The sequence below is a fragment of the Sinocyclocheilus anshuiensis genome, unplaced genomic scaffold (genome assembly GCF_001515605.1).
Source record: "Sinocyclocheilus anshuiensis isolate Anshui unplaced genomic scaffold, SAMN03320099.WGS_v1.1 scaffold1761, whole genome shotgun sequence".
Lineage (NCBI taxonomy): Eukaryota > Metazoa > Chordata > Actinopteri > Cypriniformes > Cyprinidae > Sinocyclocheilus > Sinocyclocheilus anshuiensis.
Window position 1 is genome coordinate 127674 of NW_015538073.1, and position 23498 is coordinate 151171.

A 23498-nucleotide genomic window follows, 5' to 3' on the forward strand; every position below is an offset into this window, starting at 1 on the left:
TTTTAACAATTTTCAAAAATCATGTTTTTTCATTGTGCATTCCAATTAATCTTAATCAAACTGCAGTTGGTTTATTTTGATCAGGTAAAAAATAACTAAAAAAATACTAGCTAACTAACACAATAAAAACATGGTAATATAATAAAAAACAATTTTTGAAAAATTTTAAAAACGGAGTTATCTGTTTTTGCAAATAAACTCTTCATATATAGATATATATATATATATATATATATAGGCTAAAAAAGACTGAATCACAAAGTTACAAAATCACTCAAATTAAATTGAAAAATTAAAATATAACAGTAAAAGCTAATTCAAAATATCAAATACTATAATATTGAACTGAAATTAAAAAATTGAAATATATTTTTAAAACAGCTAATAAAATGACAAGAGCACATAACAAAATGACTTAAAACTTGAACTAAAATTGAAAACTGAAAAAAGCCAATTCAAAATATGAATAAATACTATAATACATACATAATACTAAAATAACACCAACTTCTTTCCTCCATCGAGCATCTCTTGTCTGTCGTCATGCTTTTTAATCTGATATTGCTCTGATTTTCTGTACAGCACATCAATAACGAGCACATCCACGGGGAGAAGAAGGAGTTTGTGTGTCACTGGAAGGATTGTTCTCGAGAGCAGCGGCCCTTTAAGGCCCAGTACATGCTAGTGGTCCACATGCGCAGACACACGGGAGAGAAACCTCACAAGTGCACTGTGAGTACTCTCTCTGACAGTCTGTGTCTGAACGCTCTTGAAAACACTGATGTAACATAAATGCTTCTGTTTGTGCGTCTCAGTTTGAAGGCTGTAATAAAGCGTACTCGCGTCTGGAGAACCTGAAGACTCATCTGCGCTCACACACCGGCGAGAAACCGTACGTGTGTGAACACGAGGGCTGCAACAAGGCTTTCTCCAATGCGTCAGACCGCGCAAAGCACCAGAACCGAACACACTCCAATGAGGTAAACTCATGCACTTAATAAAACAAAACTAAAAATAAAATATGCATATGGACCACAAAGCGTCAATTTTTTGATTTTGAAATTGAGATTTATGCATCGTCTGAAAGCTGAATAAATAAGCTTTGCATTGATGTATGGTTTGTTAGGATGGGACAATATTTGGCCGAGATACAGCTATTTGAAAATCTGGAATCTGAGGGTGCAAAAAAATCTAAATATTGAGAAAATCATCTTTAAAGTTGTCCAAATTAAGTTCTTAGCAATGCATATTACTAATCAAAAATGAAGTTTTGATATATTTACGGTAGGAAATTTACTAAATATCTTCATGGAACATGATCTTTACTTAATATCCTAATGATTTTTGGCATAAAAGAAAAATGTATAATTTTGACCCATACGATGTATTGTTGGCTATTGCTACAAATATACCCCAGCGACTTAAGACTGCTTTTGTGCTCCAGGGTCACATATTATATATTATATATGTTACAAAAACTTTCTTTTGCGATTTTGAAAACAATGTCAAGTTATCTGCTGGTTATGTGTTGCGTTTCACTTTTTTTGTTTTTGATAATGTATTTGTGGGCCTGTATTTTAGCCAATGTTTGACTAAAATTAATATGACATGACAAAATCTGCATGATATTTTTGTCAAACTACGAGTAAAAGAGCTGTAAAAAAAATAACACTGATTGCAATTTATTATTGCATTAATTTATTATAAAATAAAATTGCTTATTTATTGTCAAAGGTCAAAAACTGACTAAAACATAAAAAAGAAGAAAAACTGTACAAACACTGCAATTTATTATTGCATTAGTTTATGATAAAAAATTGCAGATTATTTTTTCACAAAGGACAAAAACTATGACTAAAACGAAAACTGTACAAAAACTAAGTTATTATTGAATATTGAATGCAATTATTAAGAAAAAATTGCAATTGAGTGAGAGAGACTCTTGAAGTCAAAACAAATGAAGGCACCAACACTCAGAGTAACTCACAGAAAGTTATAGATGCATACTGCGATAGAAAAAAAAAATTATATTTAAAATATATGATTTAGGTAAGCAACTTTACATGACCAAGATGTTTGCAATATCAACATGATTGCAATGTGACACTGATTTTATACAATATAAGTTAAAATTAGTGACTTATATTTTAGACATAATATTGACTGTTTTTGCTCAATTTCGCTGACGAAAATAGCTCCAATCAAAGCCACAGCAGAACTGTTGTGTCTACGAGCAACACAGCCGTGTTTCGTTACTAAATGAATCCACGTTTTTGAACGAATCAAGTGAGTCAATGATTCAGTAATCCATTCATAAAAACTGTCACTTGCCTCGTTTCTGAATGAATCAGCCATTTGAATGAATCGGTTGAATGAATGACTAAATGACTCACTCATTTAAAGAGTCATTTGCCGCCACCTACTGGTGGTTTGATTTCATATTTAAAAAATCATTGCATTTTTCCCAAAATTTCTTATTTGTATGTTTAAAAAAAAAAAAGTAAAACATTAATGTTATAAAATTATTTATGCATTTGAAATTTTGAACAAAAAAAAAATCGGAATCGGCAAAAATCGGTATCGGCAGGTCACACTTACAAAAAAATCAGAAACGGCCAAGAAAATTGCAATCGGTGCATCTCTAATTAAAACAATTACAAACACTGATTGCAATTTATGATTGCATTAATTTATTATAAAATAAAATTGCTTATTGTCAAAGGACAAAATCTGTGGCTAAAAACAAAAACTGTACAAAAAAAATATTCCTATTTATTATTGCACTAATTTTTTATAAAAATGTGCAGGTTGTTCTTTTGCTTATTGTCTTTTATAATGTACTTGCGGTTTAATACAACATTTGAGGTTCATCTATAAATCTTTTAATTAGTTGCACTGCTTTATTTATTTATTTATTATTACTATATATATTTTTAAATATCTCTTTATCCAATTTATTTTATTATTTTTTATTTTATTTATTGCTTTTCTTTTCCCATACACACAAATACAGAAAAAAAGTTTTAAAAAGCACTTCTAAACAGCATTTCTGTTTTATTTCGATGTATAACACTTTTCATAATATAAACCAACTGTGCCTCAATACATTTAATGCAGTCTAACCTGACATTCTGTATTGAATTAATTCACCACATGACCTGAAAAAAGCAATAAGCCTGTAGTTAACAATGAATAAATTTAGCTTTGCTTCCTAACGTTTGGCTACAGCTGCAGATTATGCCAGATCATGCCAACCACGCTCTCTTGTTTCTGGCCTTTAGAAACCATACGTTTGTAAGATCCCCGGCTGTACAAAGCGCTACACTGACCCGAGCTCTCTGAGGAAGCACGTGAAGACGGTGCACGGACCCGAGGCTCACATCACTAAAAAGCACCGCGGAGACACCGGACCACGTCTGACCAATGCAGGACAGAGCTCTGAACTTCTGATAGAAAAAGAGGAGAGAAGCAGAGAGGACTGCAAATTACTCGCTCCAGAAACCGCTCTGGTAAGACAAGCTTTTTCCTCTTTTTCTCTTGATTATCCATTGCAGGCCCGGTTCTACGGTTCAAACGAAATCAAAAGCACCCTCAGTTAAAACTATATTAATGGCATTTTATTGCAGATTTGCCAAACTATCCAGTGCGTTATGGTTTGCGCTCTGGAGATCGATTTCTATTTCAACGTGTTTTTGCAGCGTTGAGCAGTGTATCTAATCACAGACATATCTGTTGATTTCTTGAATCAGAGGCACTTAAGTTAGAATCCACTCACCGCTCAAATCGTTCAGAGTTTCTGTTCAGGTGTTGTGAATCTTCTCATTATAACAAAGTGTAGACGCGATGTAAATAAGAGATTTGTGTGCAGCGTAGAGAACTTTATTTATAATAAAGTATAAGTGACAGCTTTTTAGTTATTATAAACGGAGCGTTCTTTACGCCATATATATATATATATATAAATACACACACATGCATGTATATATTTCAGAAAAATATGTTATGTTTATATATTAAATATATTTATTTAAAATATAAATTATGTGAATATAAATAGACATGTAAATACATGTAAATATTTTCAAAATATATACTGTATGTCTGTGTATTTATATATACATAATAAATATACACAGAACACACACATACAGTATATTATGCAAACAAAAACTTTTATTTTGGATGCGATTAATCGTTTGACAGCACTAATATAGGCTATATATATATGTTAGAGCACCCTCATTAATTTAAGAAGCACCCTCAGTGATTTGATTCTGGAGCCGGGCCTGATCCATTGTAACGGATAACTGTGTGCATTAGGGATGCACGATATTGGATTTTTGCCGATATTTTGTAACTCATTTTGGCCGATAACCGATGCCGATACCGATATATTTCCTTTTGTTTGGAAACGACACCAAGTCTCTCCTGTGTGGAAATAAAGCAAAAAGAGTTGTAAAAATTCTGAAAATCTTTTAGAGCTCATAATTTGTTTAAAAATATAACATATTACATATTAATGAATAAATCAGTATATATAAAATTATTTAATTTACAAGTCTCATTTGTGTTTTTTATTCATGTAAGCTATAGCTTCCGACCTTTAAATCAAAACATACTCATGATTTTATGACATCAATTACCGCTTTATTTAATCAGGAACACAGTCTAAATGTTATTTGTGTACTTAACTTTCATTTTATTAAAAGTAGGCCAACAGCGCCCCCTACGGAATTAAAACTCGTTACCGAACGAGCATTAGGACCCTGGGGAGGCTGCCGCTACATGTGCTATTACTGTTTACTCTATCATACACCGAACGCATTCTGTACGTGCTTTCTCAGTTTAAATGCAGCGATCCAAAGCAGTGAACCTAATCATCATTCAGGCAAAACTTTGCTTCAAAAATGAATCACACTGTTGACATGATCTAATCACTAGCACACCCTGAGCACATGTGAGTTAATGTATTTCTCTTATCGACGAGACATATCGGCATAAGTTTTCATATCGGGCCGATGCCGATATTTACATTTAAAGTCATTATCGGACGATTCTGATATCGGTCCGATAATATCGTGCATCCCTAGTGTGCATAATAACTACAATATGTCTTGAATCATTTCTAGAAATCCCAGCCAAGCCCTGGCGGCCAGTCATCCTGTAGTAGCGAACGTTCTCCACTAGGGAGCGCCAACAACAACGACAGTGGTGTGGAGATGAACCTCAATGCGGCGGGGAGTCTGGAGGACCTGACCACACAGGAGGAGAGTGGGAACACCGGCAGCGGCTCGGGGGGAATGTGCATGTCCGTTCAGGCCTTGAAGAGGTTGGAGAGCCTAAAGATCGACAAACTGAAGCAAATTCGCCGGCCAACACCACCTGGGCGGAGCGCAGGGAATAAACTGCCGGCTCTCTCAGGTAAAAGACTAAGCAAATCAAGCTCTTGTTCTTTGTTTGCAATCAGTGTCAATCTGGTGAAAATTTTTGTTGACAAATGGTATTTTGATTTCATCAACAATAACAAATATTAGATGAAAAATGTGCATCAATGATGCTAAAGCAGTTTAATGCTATGTGAGATAAATGCACAACATAATATTACAATCTGCACACTGATACAATTACACAAGTGAATTTGAACTTTTGGGCTCATCAGAATTTGTAAAATGTTATTGTCATGTAATAAATTAGAGAAAAAACTGACTAAAATCAGTAAATATGACGTAACAAAATTAGCAGATTATTTTTCTCAAAGGACAAAAATTATGAGTAAAAAATTTAAATTAACACTAATTATTGCAATTAATTTATTATTAAAAATGGCATGTTGTTTTTGTTGTAAAACAAAAACTATAACTTAAAAACTAAACATTTGCAGGTTATTTTTGTCAAAAGATACAATCTATGACTGTAAAAAAAAAATTTGAATTAACCCTGATCACAATTATTGCAATTCATTTATTATAAAGAAAAGGTTGCAGTTGCAGGATTAAAAAAATAAAAAATAAAACACTACAAATACCAATTGCCATTTATTTTTGCATTAATTTATTCTAAAACATGTGCAGGTTATTTTTGTCAACGGACAATTGTGTCACAATTTATTGCAATATTTTTTGTTTTTTTATAAAAATGCTTGTTTTTGTTGTAAGACAAAAACTGTGGCTAAAACAAAAAAAACTATAAACACTAATTGCAATTTAGTGTTGCATTAATTATTTTTTTTTTTTAATGTGCAGGTTATTTCTTTTTATACATTTAATTTTTTCAAAGTTATTTTTATTCATAAAAAATAAACATTTATTATGCTAGGCCATCTGAACTGTGCTTTCAGATTAAAGTTAAATTTACATTTAATAATTACATTTACATTTAGTCATTTAGCAGACGCTTTTATCAAAGCGACTTACAAATGATGACAATAGAAGCAATCAAAACCAACAAAAAAAGCAATGATATGCAAGTGCTATAACAAGTCCCAGTCAGCCTAACGCAGTAAACATAGCAAGGTTTTTATATATATATATATATATATACACACACGTATATACAGGGTGTGATTTGTGAACAAACCAGAGGGGGGGATGTTTTTAAAAAAAAAAAGAACTTTCTCATTTTCCTTTTAAAATATATCACAAATCACAGCAAATATATGGATTATTTTGGCAGCTGTTACAAAACCATTTTTACAATAAATATTCTGATTTGACCTTGAGATTAGATAGCTTCGATATTTGACCACTATTTATGATAATACTTGGTTACAGTGACACTAATAGTTCTCATTTCTGCCAGGAATGCAAAATCAATCGGGAATTAATGATATTTTGATCAGAATAACGAGACACTGTAGGGCTATATATTCAATCACGTTTGCTTCTATTTAGTTTTGATCAGTGCTTCGCTAAACAACATACAAACTTTTACTCCAAAAGTGTGCACCTTATGTATTCACACATTTACCTCATATTTCTTTAAATAGAATAGAACCTTAATTTCTTAATGACTCGCAGAAAGACGATTCTCTGTCGATCAGTCAATATTGCGTGATCATAATTTGCACATAACAGTGACGGTAAACAGCTGCGTTCTGTTTCATAGTACATTTATGCATCAGTTTATAATATACAATATTTGCATTAGGTCACAGTAGAGTGAGTTTTGAGCAAAAACGTTGTGTATTAATCGCATACTGTCACTCTGAAATCTCGCGCGCTGACTTTCTGTAAAGCCCTGCATGGATTGAGGCGCGTGAACCAGGATCACGAAAGCCAGACAGTCTCTATTAAGCGGGAGGAGCGCTGACAGTTAAAGGCTATTTCTGATTTTATTGTTGTTTGTATTGTCATGTTGCAGTATTTTACTTGCTAGTGTTTTTAAAAAATATATATATTTTTTTGGTATTCTCTGTTGGTGGTTGGTGGAGTAGCATCACCCGGGGGGATATTTTTTAAATATAGCCTTTAATTCAGTAGAGGCAGGGATGCATAGACCAGAAGGGGGGGAAACCCCCCCCCCCCCATATATATATAGAACAAAAAGAAAACAAGAAGATACAATAGAAAAAGAATAGAGGAGGCTAGTGTTAGAGGCCTTTTTTAAAGAAAACAAGCAATTATAAAACGAATAGAGAATGCAAGTGTTTGAGAGTCAAGTGAACAAATAGATAAAATAGAATTAGAATTCAATTTTTTCCCATTGAATAATTCTCATACTAACTTCCTTCTCTGCTCCTTTCAGCAACAGGAGAGATGATGGGCATGTGTGTGCCTTCACCCTTGCTCTCCAACCGGCGTGTAATGGAGCTTTCTGCCCCGGATCTGGGCGGAGTTAGCGGAATGGGAATGCCTTGCCCACCAAACGACCGGCGGGGCAGCGGCACCAGCAGCTTCAGCTCTGCCTACACAGTGAGCCGCCGTTCGTCTATGGTCTCGCCCTACCTATCAAGCAGACGCTCCAGCGACGTGTCCCAAGTGGGTCACTGCCATTCCATAATGGGGACCGATGTTCCCGGCGACCCACTGTCTCCTCAGAACAGCCAAAGAGGCGGATCATGCCAGAACCCCGGGGGATTGCCAGGTCTACCGAGTCTGACTCCTGCGCAGCAGTATAGTCTGAAGGCTAAATATGCAGCAGCAACAGGCGGCCCACCGCCAACCCCGTTACCCAACATGGACCAACCTGGCAACCCTGGAAGATTCCTGAGGGAATGCCATGGGCAACCTCTTCCTCCGTTTCTGCAGCAAGGTGGCACGAGGAGGCACAGTGCTAATGCCGAATACGGCACGGGAGTGATCTATCCACATCAGGCACCCGGGAACAACACGAGGCGCGCCAGCGATCCAGTACGCTCTGGTGCCGACCCGCAGGGCTTACCCAAGGTGCAACGCTTTAATAGCTTAAGCAACGTGTCCCTTATGAGTCGCCGCAATGCACTGCAGCAGTGTGGATCTGATGCCGCTCTCAGCAGGCACATGTACTCGCCTCGTCCACCGAGCATCACTGAAAATGTCATGATGGAGGCCATGGCCATGGATCCTCATGGGACTGCCGAAGGCAGAGAGCAAGGCAACATGATCCAATGTGGAGACCGAGCCTACACGAGCTACCAGCAACCTCAACAATGCAACCACCCTCACAATGCAAGTCAACTGTCTCCCGGACAAGAAGGACTGAGTTGCATGGATCAAGTCTACCAGTCTCAAATGCAAGGTCCGTACCAGCGTGAGGAGATCTGTGCCACCGGGATAATGGGTCAGGCTGACATTGCAAACAATCTTGTACAGCAAGCTGAGTTTGGCATGAGCAACTGTCAGCTTAGCCCCTCCGGTCCACATTATCCCAGCCAGGGTGATGGATCAGGACCCTGGGGACAGACCAACCAGCTCCACAGCCCTCAGACCGATATGCAGTACCAGTGTGCAGGCATTCAAGGACAACACTACCCTCAACAGGGTGTATACAACCCTACATCTGACCCTGGCCATCAAAGAGTTACTGTAAAACCAGAGCAGTTCCATTCATCCATGGGAGGAGCCAGTTCCTGCCAGAACACTAAACCTCTACACCAGCATCGGCATGATGTGAATATGCAGGCGTATCCACCGCAGTCAGGCCAGGGCATCATGGGCAGGTCCTCCAATGCGAACTGTGAATTCCATCACGGCCAGATGGGAACACAAGTCGGTCTTCCACAGCAGAGCCAGGCGGGATCGTTCCCGAGCGGTGGAGGGATAAATCTTGCACTGGCGGAGAGCCGTAGGTCGCAGACGCCAATGCATCAGATGAAGGAAATGATGGTGAGGAATTATGTGCAGTCCCAGCAAGCGCTCCTTTGGGAACAACAGCAGGAGCAAAGGGTAGTCGATGGGAAGCCCGATGGCATGGAAATGGGAGGGCATCAACAAGCTAACCAGAACCTTTATCCTGGAAACTCCTACCAAGGCTACCCGAATCAGAACTTGATGAGCCCACCGCAAAATCGAGTTCCCAGTTCCATCAAGGAGCATACCGCTGGGATGCAGGGATCCTGCTATGGGCCGGATATGGTGCCACGACCACCTCAGGTACAAAAGCCTCTGAGTCGCCAAAACAGCCTATCCCAGCAGACAGGTGGAGCTTACCTGGGCAGCCTGACTCACCTGAGCCTGGTCCACTCCACCACCAGTCCCAGAAGAGGAGTCCGTCTCCCACCGGTTCAACAACAGCAACAGCAGCATTCGGAAAACTTCACCAATAACAACAAACCCATGTACTGCTCAGGCCAGATACACATGCACCACGACATAGAGAAGACTCAGGATGGACCATGCCTGGCCCAGCAGCACCTGACAGGGATAGACCCTAGTACCAAGCCCACCTCGATGGCCTACTCGGACCCTGCACCCATGTCCAACGCCTTAGAAAACCTGGACTTGGAGAACGCTCAGATTGACTTTGCTTCCATCATTGATGACCCAGAACCTTCATTTTACAGTCCAATAAACCCACTGCTGGGTCACCACCAGTGCTCCTCTCAGACCTCCTCCCGTCTCACCACACCCCAAACCTCCATCACCCTTCCAAGTGGCCTTTCCAATATGGCAATCGGGGACATGACCTCGATGTTGACGTCCCTTGCTGGGGAGAACAAGTATTTGAACACATTGTCTTAAAGTGTTTATACATATAATTGGGCCAAAGTGAGCATGTAGACTCTATTGCCCTTACAACACTAAAGGTTCCTCTGGACGTCCTTTTCTTGCTCATGCGCCAGGTACTGATGGTTCTGCTGGTGTCCTTCATGGGATCTCAGAGATTTTGCATAATAGTTTTGTAATTGTGTAAAATATGTTGCTGAACATTACCACAGAGGCCTAATGACTATTACTGAAGGGGCATTCCGGTCACTACTGTGAGACTGTTTACGATGGAAATCTTGTTTAAAATGTAAATATGAGCTTTGGACTGTAAATGGTGGCATGATAGTATAAAGAAAATCTCCTTTTTGATACATATACAGACTTGGACTGGCACAAAAGCCACATGAACTCTACATAAGAAGACTGAAATACTAAGTGAGCGAACGTGTAAAGGAAGAACCTGGTTGGCACGTTCTCTAGAAGTATTGGTAAAGACAGGACTCAAGTGCCTTCAACCATTGTGGCCTCTTTGATTCCTCACAGGTACGACATGTTGGAGAAAACTCGACAGATGAGACACATGGACAGTCAGATAGAAACACTGACAGATGGATAAACTCAGTATGAAGCCCAAAGTATACGAACACTTAATGTATGAGTACAGCAGAATGCATAGCCTTTCAAAGTATACTCCACTTAATAGTGCACAAAAACACAGGTGGCTGACACATGCGCGCTAGACAGTTTCATTTTTGCCGATGTCTGTGCTATTTCTCTACAGAAGTTATGAGCAATAAAAACAAACGTCTTTGTTCTCTATTAAACTAGCAGGTGTCTATATTCTTGTTGCGTCTCCAGTAGTTTGTCTTTCCATCTCGTTTCTTTTTCTACCGTGTAACAACCAATGTCGCCACCTTGTGGACCAACTAATTAGTGCAAAGAAGGTGTTTGCTCAAGCTGAGTGTAAAGAGTACATGCATATACTTGTTTGGGCTTAGGAGAAAGTGTGTTCTCACTAAAACGCATCACTAACTGTCATAATGGCAGATTACAGAACAGTATTTTGAAGCCTCGTTAACTATCTCTAGGTCTAGACAGGAGCCTTTGAGTCATAATATTAATTAAAAGTTCTAGTGTTTGTTTTCTAATTATTTGACTAGTCTGCTTTCAGACAGATACGTTAAAGGGTAACGGCACTGAGTGGTTTTTGTAAGGTTTCTTTTAGTCTACGCTGCGTGCGCTATGTAACCCAAGCTAGCATGCAAATGCATTGCACTGACAACAGCACTGAGCTGAGGAGAAGAGATTAATTTTAATTAATGGTTCCATATAGTATGAAAGGTACATACAGTGCAGGTATTTTATTTTTTGGTTTTAAGTCCTGTTATTTCAACACTTTGTCTACATTGTGCCTAACTCGTTTTAAGTATAATTTTATCATTTAAGTGTTATCGAGGGCTGCAACCCTTTAAAAATCCCAGTGTTTCCACCTTCTGTGGCATACCAAAGACGACCGACACTGAGACGAGTCCACACTTGATATTTGCTAGACATCATTTGCATTGACAGCTAGACGTCATGTGCTTCCATATTGCTGCAAAAAATGTAACGATGTTCTTTTTATCATTTCCTCTTTTTTTAAATAATTTTTTTTTTTGTGGTTTTTGCATTTCTGTGTGTTTTTATATCCGTCACAGTTCACTCAAACCTTTTATGCTGGCAAAAGTAGTAACAGATTTATGATATTAGCATTTATCTCATGTATTTACAAGGAAGTGATATTTTTGCATACCGTTTTCTACATTTTTGTACAAAAGTACTATATTATACCAGTTTATAAATAAACAAAGCCTGTGATGGAAGAAAATTATGTACTGTATTATGTTTCTTTGTGCATATCCAAGTCATTGTTATTTTAGTATCATTAAGATACTATTATAGTTTTAAATTATATTTTGAATTAGTGTTTATTTATAGATTTTTTTGTTTTCATTTTAATTTTAGTTGAAATTTTAGTCATTTTGTTTTCTTTAGTCATTTTTATTAGTTTTTGTTTTTTAAGCATGTTTAGTTTTTATTAGTGTTTATTTCAGATTTAGTTCTTTTAGTACATCAGGTTAAACTATATGAAAATGAGAAATGTTGCAACTAGCTGAAATGGGTCATTTTTATGTTTTCTTTAATTTCAGTTTATTTTATTTCAAGTAACGCAAGTTTTTTTTATGGTTTTCGTTTTATTTAACTATAATAACCCTGATCCATGTACTACTCTTAATAGAAAAAAAATATTCGCACAACAGCATTTGTGTGCTTTTTGAATGCTTTAACCACACCGCCTTTATTTTTTTCAGGTAGAAACACGTCAAATGTCCTCTAGATGGCGTCAAAACTACAGCTCATGGTCTTTGTGAGGTCTTGAAAGCCACACACAGGGTTTATGTTACACTGGCATATTAGATCCCTCCTCCTTTAGTTACAAAGAGAACATTTTTGCTCACTAATACTGAAATCTCTGAGACAAAGCTAATCCTCTCCATACTTGCCCTTTCCCTGTCCCTGATTATAAGATCAAAAGAAAGATTTCCCTGGACTACATGCCAGTGTGTGTGTGTTTGAGTCTATAATGCTGTGGCTCCCGGTCCCTGGTACCCTGATTCGGCCCCACGGATCTAATGCTGTGTGCGGCATGAATCCAATGAAGACCTGCCCTTGACATCCCCATCGCCAACTCCGCTGACTCAATTCTCCCTGTCTCCCATCTGTTATTTGCTACATAACTGACTGATCGTCTCTGCTTCTTCCTTTCGCTCTGTGCCTTGCTTCTATCCTCGTTTTCATGACTTGACCACCGTTAGCCATCTCTCATCTCGCACTATCTCTCTTTCATCATTAGTGGCTTTTGCTCAGGCAAGGATCCCTTTACTCTTGCTCATACTTCGGGTTACCTCAAGTATTGAAGCCGTCCCACACTGTTTGTGCTATGAACATGAATGATTCCTCTGCGTGTTGTCATTTTTCAAACTGTTTGCATTTTTTGCAAAAAAAATGTAGTTTGCTATTTTTTTTTATTTTAAATCATTAAACAAAAACAAATGATGTTTATTTTGTGATGCATATAAATTCTGAAACCCCAATCAGTGCAAACCCTTTCTGCCACATGCACTCAATTGTCATTGAACAAATGCATAGGAAACGTACTAGTCGTTCTATAATTAACATCTGCAGAATGTAGCATTCAGCTGATTTCTAAAGAGAGAGTGCAGAGGTTTAACAGCACTCTGAACTACAGCCTGACTTAAGCCACAATCTACTGAGCTGAGGTTGCTGATACAAATGGAAATGGCAAAATAAGCGCTGAGGTTTTCACATGCAAAGAAGTGAAACCAGCATAATGACTTTTCTTTTCTTGGTTCGCCATTCAAGTCGAGGCTTTTTATTCTCTTTGTCACAAAGGTTGGCATATAATTAACTCCTGTTTAATATGCTGTTAAGGAAGACTCCTCCCTTTGCACCCTCTCTGAACCCCTGCCAAACTCGTGTGCATGCTTGGAAACCCCACGGGACACCCCACCCTAGGGCGTCCCTCAGTGAGTACGGAGGTGTTTGGGAACATTTGGTGCTCAGATTCTTGCACTTACTGGCTGTTTTAGACTCATTGCACACAGCAAACTGCACTCTTTGTCTGCACACAAAAAGACAACGGTACCTCGTTTATAACGTTCATGTAAAAACACTTTCTTGCTATCATCTGCAGGGGCAGAGGTGAAGCGGTGAATGAGGCTTTTCTTTGTGTCCACCTTTACTCCTCTCATCCAAGATCCACAGCAGGGTGTAGGTTTATGACCCATTCCATCTCCTTTCCTCTCGTGGACAAAAGGACTGTGACCTCTCATCCCTTCTCCTTTTCTTTGGCTTTCTCCACCTGAAACCCTCTATTTTATGCCCCTGAAAAGACAAATGTCCATTAGAAACAACAAACACAAGCTTAGCATTTTGCCTTTTAAATGCACAGGATTCACTACTAAAAATGACCATGGTTCATACATTGTTAGTACCTTGTAAATACCATGGAACATCAATATGGTAATCATTCTGTTCCTCAATGGAAATTAAAGCAGTATTACCTTCTGATATCATTACTGTAGCCTACTATGGTACCAACACAGTATTTTTCTAAGGTTGTATAAACAAACAGCTGGCATCCTAACTGCAAAACATTAAACATAGCTTAGCATGCCTTTAAAATGCACAGGACTCGCTATAAAAAAAAAAAAAGAACCATGATAATACATTGTTAGTTTGAAGCAGCCTATTGTACTGTGTAAAAAAAAAAAAACATTGTACATGAATATGGTAGCTAATCATTATGTTTCTCGATGGAAATTAAAGTACTGTACGCTAGTGTTACATTTTGATGTCACTGTAATGTTTTATCGACAGCATTTTTGTAAAGTTGTATACACAACACGTTAAAATAACTGCAAAAACCTGGTATAAACGAAAGTACAGATCACGGGTAAGTCTTGCCACGTAATTCACGACGCTTATGCAAAGCAAAATATCCAAGTAAACTATACAAACCATTTTTCTTTTAAATCTCGGTCATCCTGTGGTAATATTTAGTGTTGTGGGTTTTCTTGTAATGCCTGTAAGATGTTTTTTCCAGACAAAAAGGAGAAGTCCGCCTGCTGTTGTAAAAACAACAATTAAGATAAAGTTATATTTTCCCCTCGCTTTTTTTTTTCTGGCGCGAGACAAGGCATAATCAAGACAACGTGAATATAATCGATAGTTTTCAAAGAGCAGAAAATATTATAATATATCACAGATGGCGTGTTATTTCAGCTCAATGTGTATTAGCCTACTGCTGTTGCAAGACAACAAAATGGTATTAATATTAATAATAATTAACAAGAGTAAGATTGTCATTAAATAGAAAACAGAATTACTTAACTATTAACATCATTTAAAGCAGAAAAAGGGATCAAGGTCCACCCTATTGCGCGGCATTATCATGACACTGCGCGTGTATGCGTGTGAATGCCAAGGTAGGGGTCCTGGAACGGTGTGTTTGAGTTGTTCTGATGTTTTTCTTTTTCAGTTGCTAAGCAGATCACCGTTCAATTACTCGCACAAAAGAGGTGACAATACAATACTTCCTACAGCGATCAACAGGAGAACGGGCGGGAACAGGTGCGATTCGCTCCCAACGAAACGCGTAGCGTAGGCTACCTGCGCATTAAAACACCGTTCAACCAATATTTTTAAAAGGTAATGCATGTAGTCTATGTATTGCGATCAAAAATATAATTGCAAACCTAAAATTTGAGTTGGCTATTAACGTCTGACGCTTCATGAATACAAAAACAAGCATACAGTCTAGCGCTTTATACAGTTTTACAGTGTTAACAGGAAAATAGTTTGTCAATAATGCAAGAGGACAATAACAAAGAGTCGTTTCCCCAGCTCAAGTCAATTTATTGATGATTCAGTGATGCCATCATCATCATCCAGTCCAGCTGTCTTCCAATCCGTGCAATCAGTCAAGCGTCCCCAACTAATTAAGCAAGCCAAAGGAACGTGCGGTCCGCTTTGCATCATTGCTGCAGTCCTCAGCACGAGCGTCACATTTTCATTCAACTACATGCATGTATTTAATTTGATCAAGTTTTTCGCACGCACGCTAGCTAGTTATATCCTATTAGGAGCAATAAAATGCATGCGTAATATTATTGCTACGCGTTTATTAAGTATGGCCTATAGGCTACATTATACGTAACAGTGGTGTTTATGACTAGAAAAAAAATCTTTAATAAAAAAGCAACCCCTCCTTAGGAAATCACACACTTTTAAGTGCGCAAATCCTCCTTTCTTAGAACACACTTCGCAGTTTGGGCTGACACCAGACCTGCCTCCGATGACATCACCAGAGCCGCTGCTGATCGCGACGCGCGTTTGAGCGCTGCTGCAGAGCGACGCTTCGCTCGTTTATCCGCGCGGTCCGTCCTCGCGCTCGCCGGGCAAATACGGCCAAGACATGGCAGAGAGGAGCCGAGGAAAGCGGAGGAAGCAGGCGAACCCGCGGAGAAACCAAGGTTAGTGGTGAACTAACTGATCGAGCTGCCTTGAGAAGTTTCTAAGTTTATTTCTGCGCTCATTCATTCCGCTAGAAAAACTAGATCAGCGACGTTTGCAACCGTAGCCAGACATCAGCACCTCCTAATCTATTATTCCACGAATATTATATTACTTTAGTTTAATGCATTAGTAGCCTACATTATTTTTTTTCTTGCTTTGACTGTCAGCTTTAAAGTTTGCAGAACTTGCGGTCCGCTTTGCATCATTTCTGCAGTCCTCAGCATCACATTTTCATTGAAATTTTACAACATTCAGCTGTACTTTGTGTTGCACTTCCTCACATCCTCGTGTCTTATAACTGATGGACAGAAAATCGTTTCGATTTGTATTTGTCAATTAAATTAAGCGTTCTTTATAGGCTAAATAAATCGTTTAAATAAGTAGAACAGCGAGTTTATCTTACTTTAATATTATAGAGTAATATAAAGAAGATTACAGCTGGCATTAAAATGAATGTGACTGGCTATAATGATTGTTAACTTGAGCAACCTATGCATTATAATAATAAATGCAATTATATAATTTTGTAAAAGCAATTCAAATCTACACTCACTGTTTATTTAGGCTTATGCTATTTTTTTCCTGAAATTCACTGCAGTTCTGATTGTTGTAAAGTGTTGTCCTTCAAAAAGGGACAAAATTGCATTCGATAATTAAAACACTTGTTTAATTTAAATGTGTATTTAAATTGCAGATTTAACTTCAAATCCAAAAGCCCTGCAGCCCATCTCTATTATTTTGTATTTGCATTTTAGTAATGGGACTTATTTTTAAACTTCTCAGTCAATAAGACTAAATGAACTGAATACCTTTGGTTTTCTTGAAAAAAAAAGTTGCTCTTTTGGGCCTAAAAGAGTCCCATCTCAAGCTCTGAGCATCTTCTCATGGTCTCAAATATTCACTTTTTATACGTACACTCTAAAAAATGCTGGGTTGTTTCAACCCAACTTTGGGTCAAATTTGGACTAACCCAACTTTTGGGTTAAAAATGTAATGTAAAAATTTAACCCAACAGTTGGGTTAGTCCATATTTGACCCAAAGTTGGGTTGAAACAACCCAGCATTTTTTAGAGTGTGCACCCCACAAAAGTCACACTCGACAAACTAATTAGTTTCACATTTCACGTTTGTTAATATATTGTGTGTAGATATACCCATGAACGCAAGACGAGCTCAAAGCCGAGACAATCGTTCCCGGCGCTTATGGCTCGTTCCAGAGATCTGATACGTTAGTGGTTTAGAAGAAGTGTGAAAGTGCTTTGCTGGAGCATCTTGAGTGATCGTTATACATGATTGAAGGTGATTTGTTTGACATGCATGCAGGACGGTGTGTATTTGAGTGCATGTATGTGTGGTTCGAGAGCTTGCTCTTTTGGATGCGACAAAAGTGTCGTTTTTGTTGACCTCGCACCCGTGTGTGATGGCCAGAGCTAACGGGCAGAAGCCCTCTGTGTCACCTCACACACAAACACACTGTGTTCATATATATAGGAGATGTGAGACGTGACCCAACAATAATAAACTTGCTTCCTTAATTCCTCTATTAGCCGCTGATGCGCGAAAGTAGCATAAAATAGGATGGTTTGGAGTTGCCAGCTGCCTTTTTATTCCACCAATGGTCAGTTTACAAGATGATCCGTGCAAATAAGTCATTTAAATATGCTGATCAAAGCGTCATCTTATCAGTCAGATGCTGCTGTAGCATCACTTTTCTCCACGTTTGAGTCGTAACGTGTTTGAATCAGCTGTTTTTAATGGCTGTAAGAAGTCAGCGACTGGTTGCACTCTTAAAAATACTCTTTATTGGCTCCATGGAGCTTTTCCATTGTACAAAAGTTTCTTTGTAGTGGAAAAAAAGGTTCTTTAGATTATTAAAATGTTCTTTGCACTAGGAACCTTTATTCTTAAGAGTATAGACTAATCTTGCAAGTAATTCATACATATTTTTTTTTAAGACTGGACATTTTAAGTCACTTACATAGAAATTGGAAAAGTAAGATTGATTACCCCTTTCAGTAACTGCTAGTTGGTCAGACTATTTCTTAAGACGCAGACTAGTTTCCTTAAGTTCACACAGCTGTCCATCAGAGGCATCCACAATACTGACTGCCTGGCTTCATCTTCAACATATCTGTTGATTTAGCAGTTCAAACATCTTTTTTGTCAAATGTTTTATTTGTGTGTTTGTGCATCTGTATTTTCAATAAATGACACTTGCTTTAAAATCTAATTTCTAATGCAATGACATTTACATGTTTGAAGGGTGACGTAAGAGTCACTTTAGAATGACACAATGATACACTAAGCAATGACATGCAAAATGTTGTAATGCAGCCTTACATTGTGTCTCCCTCTCTGTTCTTTAACAAAAATAAGTGTGTGTGTGTGTGCATATGCATAACAGATGATTGTGATGAGAAAACACACAATCGCAACAAACACAGTGAGAGTTCTCTGACGCATTCATTGCTTGTTTCATGGCTCAGCAGCACATTTCTCAACTATTAAGTGTTAAACAGTGCAGATTCAGATTAATGATCATCAGTATTTGCACGTGTGTGTGAGTGTGTGCGCGTTTTTGTGACATATGAGGACACAAATTTGTATAATGACAAGGGTATGACATAGGTATTACAAGGAGAAGGTGACTTATGAGGACATTACCCCATGTCCCCATTTTTCAAAACGCTTATAAATCATACAGAGTGAGTTTTTTTGAGAAAGTAAAAATGCACAAAGTTTCCTGTAAGGGGTAGGTTTAGGGGTAGGGTTGGTGTAGGGCAATAGCACATACAGTTTGTACAGTATAAAAACCATTACGCCTATGGAGAGTCCCTACAATTCACAAAAACAAACCTGTGTGTGTGTGAGCGAGAGAGAGAGAGAGTGTGTGTGTGTTTGTATGAGAGAGAGAGAGTGTGTGTGTGTTTGTATGAGAGAGAGAGAGTGTGTGTGTGTGTATGTGTGTGTGTGTGTGTAGTGGACAGTGGGATAGTCCAGCTAACAGGGAACGTTCTCAGAACTGTGACTAAATAATCTCAAAGTTATGAACAAATGTTCTTGCAGTAACATGAATAGAATGTTTGTTCAAATTATCTGCTTTTTAATTGTTCTCAAAGCGTTAGCACAAAAACATTTTTTTTATACATCGTTCATGGAACGTTTTTCTGAAACTCTTCAGGTGGACGTTCACCTAACATTTTCCAAATGTTACTATTTGTTTCAGAATGTTCAAATCATTCAAAAGTAACATTCTAATAATGTTATAAAGTGATACAATGTTGTAAAAAGATACAATGGAATGTTCACATGATCAAGAAAAAAAGTTTTTAAAACATTTTAAAAAACAAAGTTTTTATAATGTGAGCAAAATGTTCTCAGAGCATATGCTTGTTAGCTGGGCGATTGCATCCGTCCTAAAACATGAAGCAAAACATTTTCCGTTCTTTTGTTTAGTGTTTTGCCGGTGTCACTCAAGAAGGCCGAGCGCTTTCATCTGACCAGCTACAGAAAACGCTTTGCAAAAAGAGCATGAGAGCCGCAGATGTTGTTCAGTTGGACAGCATCATCCTCCGTAGCGAGAGGAATGTCTTCTCTACGGAGGAATACGGATATAGTGACGTGCTGCGTTATAAAACCCGCTCGTTTGTCACAACTCCAGCCAAGTTTGTGATTGGATGATATCAGTTTTCAGAGATCTTAATGCAAGATGTCATCCGATCTGAAACGTCGCATCTTTGTTATCTGCGATTACGGATGGTCTTTGACCTTCGGTTTTGACGTAGTGCTGCAGTTACAGCTCATTTCCTTGCCTATTGTCGCTCTGCGTGTGTTTTCTCTCTCTCTCTCTTTCTCTCTTATTGCCTCTTTGCGTTTTCTTTTTTCAAGTGCCAATTTATTTAAACTCTTTTCTCTTTTTCTTCATTCGCCTTCATTGATTTCCAAACCCCAGCCTCTGTAGGCAGCTGGGGTCCAGCTGTGTGTCTGCTGTCGTGTGTGTGTGTGTGTGTGTGTGTGTGTGTGTGTGTGTGTTTCTCTGGCACAGTCTTGTCACAGTGGGCAGAATGCGAGAAAACGACAGACAGAGAGAGAGAGACTAAGAAAAAGTCGCTTGTCATTTTGGACAACAGAAGAGAACTGGGCAAGAAATCAGAGAGATCTGAGCGAGACAGCGAGGAGTCCAGGCTCCAAGGTTTATTAGTGGCACTCCCCAAACGAGAGAGCTGAGGCGTCAGACGCAGCAGGAGAGAGAACGAGGAGAAATAAAAGAAAGGGCCAGAGATTGGGACAGTTAAAGTGGCGCAGGAGATGTGTGTGTTCCACTGTGAGATCGCTGACTAAATTAATCAGGACCAAATTATAACACTCTACAACTGTATACATCACAATATAGTTATTTCTGCTGGGAATGTCATTAAAAATTGCGTTCTATTTTAAACTTTTAGTGGCTAAGACAATAAAAGTGTCTCAGAAGATAGCTGACAAAATAAATTAGGACCAAAAGTCCTATAGTTTATAGTTATTTCTGCTAAAATGTTTTTAAAAATGTGTTCTATTTTAAACTTTTAGAGATTGGGACAGTAAAAGTGGCATTTAGAAGATTGCTGACTAATTATGTCATTTTAATGCTGTGTAACTGTATATATCACAATATAGTTATTTCTGCTGAAAATTTGATAAAAAATTCATTGCATTTGAAAGATTTAGAGATTGAGACAGTAAAAGTGTTTCAGAAGATGTTTCATTGCATGATTGCTGACTAAATTAAGATCAAAATATAAGTTATTTTAATGCTGTATAACTGTACATAGCACAATATAGTTATTTCTGCTGAAAATGTGATTGCATTTATGCATTTAGTAGATGCTGTTATACAAAGCAAACCAAAGCAATTCATCAAAAAGCCAACAATATTAATAATATAAAAAAATGCATTCTTTTTTTAAAGTTTTATGCTTTGTAAGTTATATAAAAAAATTTAAATGCACGTAAAGTGAAAATCATTTCATTATATTATATCTTGTTTGGAAGCAAAACATTTATATAATTTTCATATTAATTCTCAGCTGTCTGTTGTACTGTGTATACCGTTCTCAGAACGTTCTCCACATTATAAGTAAAGTTCTAGTTATTTTTAATAGAATGTTCATTTAAAGTTATCTGTAAACATTTTGTAGCACAAAAACACTATCTCTGAAACTTTTTAGTAATAAAAAACCTGTTAATTTTGAACATTCCGAAAACATTCATAAATAACATTTTCATAACTTAATGGGAACGTTAGAACATATTTTCATTAGCTGAGTATCATCATCAGCTCTGTCTTAATTAAAGCAGAGAAAGTTGTATATCTCAGCACAGTTCTCATACGTGGGAAACACGCTTATGTTAATGTCTCTTGTACATGATAAGCGTGTAAGCGTGTGCGTGAGGCTGCGGTTTACATGCGTTTCCTCGGGTCACGTCTGTGTGTGGCCGCTGCTGTGACTCAGATGTTCAGCTTCGGTCACATTAAGTCCAGCGTCTTATAAAAAAACAGAAACACATCAAATGTCCTGCAGCATTAAATTGCTTTGGCATTTGGGAATTTTGAGGCAGAAAAACAACACATTTCAACTCAAAAGACCTCAGATATTGAATGGAGAGCAAATGGAGGCAGTATTTCTTTCTATTTTCTATTTCTCTTGATGAGTTGTAGGAGAAGCATTTGAGACAAAGTCCATTCAGTCTCCTGAGCTTTAAAAGAGCTCGAAGCGATAACATTTTCCTGTGGGTTTGAAGTTAGATGACATTTTGTGAAGTAAACTGTTGATTTGTGCCATGCTTTAATGCAGGATGAAGCGCTGATACTCACCTAACCTATGCATCTGCAGTGTTGATGTTGTTGTTTGCTTGTCAGAATAGGGATAAACACACCTATGCAGCACTGGCTGCTTTAAATGTTCACACACACACACCTACGGTAAACACACAAGTGCATACACCCGTAGAGAGTTTTGTTTGTGTGCAATGTGTCGTGATGGACTGACGGGGCTGTAAACAGTGTATCTTTGCTGAGTGAAGTCTGTTTGCCTGTTTGCGTCTTGTGGTAGCGAACTGCCATGCTCAATTTACACAAACACACACACACACACACACACACGCGCACACACGCGCACACACACAGACAGAGGTCATACGTAATGGAATAGCTTGTCTTAACTAGAAGTTTTCATTTGGTTTTGTCCTGGATTGACTTGTTCTTATAGTCATGTGGTAAAACATCCCATGAGTAAAACGCATTATATTCCAGTCGGTCCCTTTAGTTCATTCATGATATTAATACCGTCCTGCTGTGTTTGTAAAGCAGCACCATGTTCATTACAGAACGGTGCAATTCCAATATTAATCTGACACCCGTCAGCAAACATGCGTGCATCATTATGAACAGAAATCATAATTGTAATCATAAATGCAACCAGTAATATCATGCAATTGTCAAAATCATGCTAGTTGTCAAGTGCAGGGGTTTTAACAAGAGTTGAATAGAAAAACTGTAACAAAAATGTAACAAATATTAACAAATAAAATTCAACTAAATAATAAATTGATTAGAATAAATGTACATTGCTTAAATTAATAAAATAAATATAAACATAATAAATACACTTTATTTATAAATAAATATGACAAACAAATAAAAAATAAATTTAACACAGTAATGTAACATAATAGAAACTAAACATTTTCCAAATAATATTTTAAACATTTATAATATTGTTGTAATAATATCTGTGGCATTTAAAACACTGAAAACACCTGGTCAAGTGTGTGACATATGCAGAAAACAGCATAAAATTAACAGTTAACAGTTGTTTGATATTTTTTCTTCAGAGTAACTTGCACTAATGAATCGATCACAATAAAACTGGTTCAAGCTCAGCTCAGTATCACATAAAGATCTTGAGCTTTGAGACTGAAGGAGCGAGAAAGACTACCTAAACCTCCCTCACGCTGTACCTGTAGTCTACAGGTACAAATCAACACACTCACACACACACTCTCTCTCACACTCACTCACTCACACACCTCACTCACACACACACTCTCTCTCACACACACACACTCACTCACTCACTCACTCACTCACTCACACATACCTCTCACTCATTCACACACCTCACTCACTCACACACTCACTCACTCACACACCTCACTCACTCACTCACACACACACTCACTCACTCACTCACACAC

General features: G+C 37.8%; 2 protein-coding genes and 1 long non-coding RNA gene across 3 annotated transcripts in view; 2 read left to right on the forward strand and 1 right to left on the reverse strand.

The window, feature by feature from the left end:
• Positions 1 to 11729, forward strand: part of LOC107683616 (zinc finger protein GLI1-like) — a 31916-nt gene extending 20187 nt beyond the window's left edge. Inside the window, exons 12-16 of the mRNA XM_016479684.1 lie at positions 583 to 732; positions 816 to 980; positions 3282 to 3509; positions 5130 to 5421; positions 7744 to 11729. Of these exons, the coding sequence (XP_016335170.1) occupies positions 583 to 732; positions 816 to 980; positions 3282 to 3509; positions 5130 to 5421; positions 7744 to 10157 (3249 nt within the window). The 3' untranslated portion in view covers positions 10158 to 11729. The remainder of the gene's footprint in view (positions 1 to 582; positions 733 to 815; positions 981 to 3281; positions 3510 to 5129; positions 5422 to 7743) is intronic.
• Positions 11730 to 13542: 1813 nt separating this feature from the next.
• On the reverse strand, positions 13543 to 15384 carry LOC107683620 (uncharacterized). The gene is made up of 3 exons (XR_001633740.1): positions 15079 to 15384; positions 14706 to 14812; positions 13543 to 14069 (listed from the first exon to the last, which is right to left on the reverse strand). It is a non-coding gene; the product is annotated as an uncharacterized LOC107683620 (long non-coding RNA).
• Positions 15385 to 15733: 349 nt separating this feature from the next.
• The window catches only part of LOC107683612 (zinc finger E-box-binding homeobox 1-like), a 36164-nt gene continuing 28399 nt past the window's right edge, over positions 15734 to 23498 (forward strand). The window contains exon 1 of the mRNA XM_016479680.1: positions 15734 to 16219. Coding sequence (XP_016335166.1) covers positions 16162 to 16219 — 58 coding nt within the window. The 5' untranslated portion in view covers positions 15734 to 16161. The remainder of the gene's footprint in view (positions 16220 to 23498) is intronic.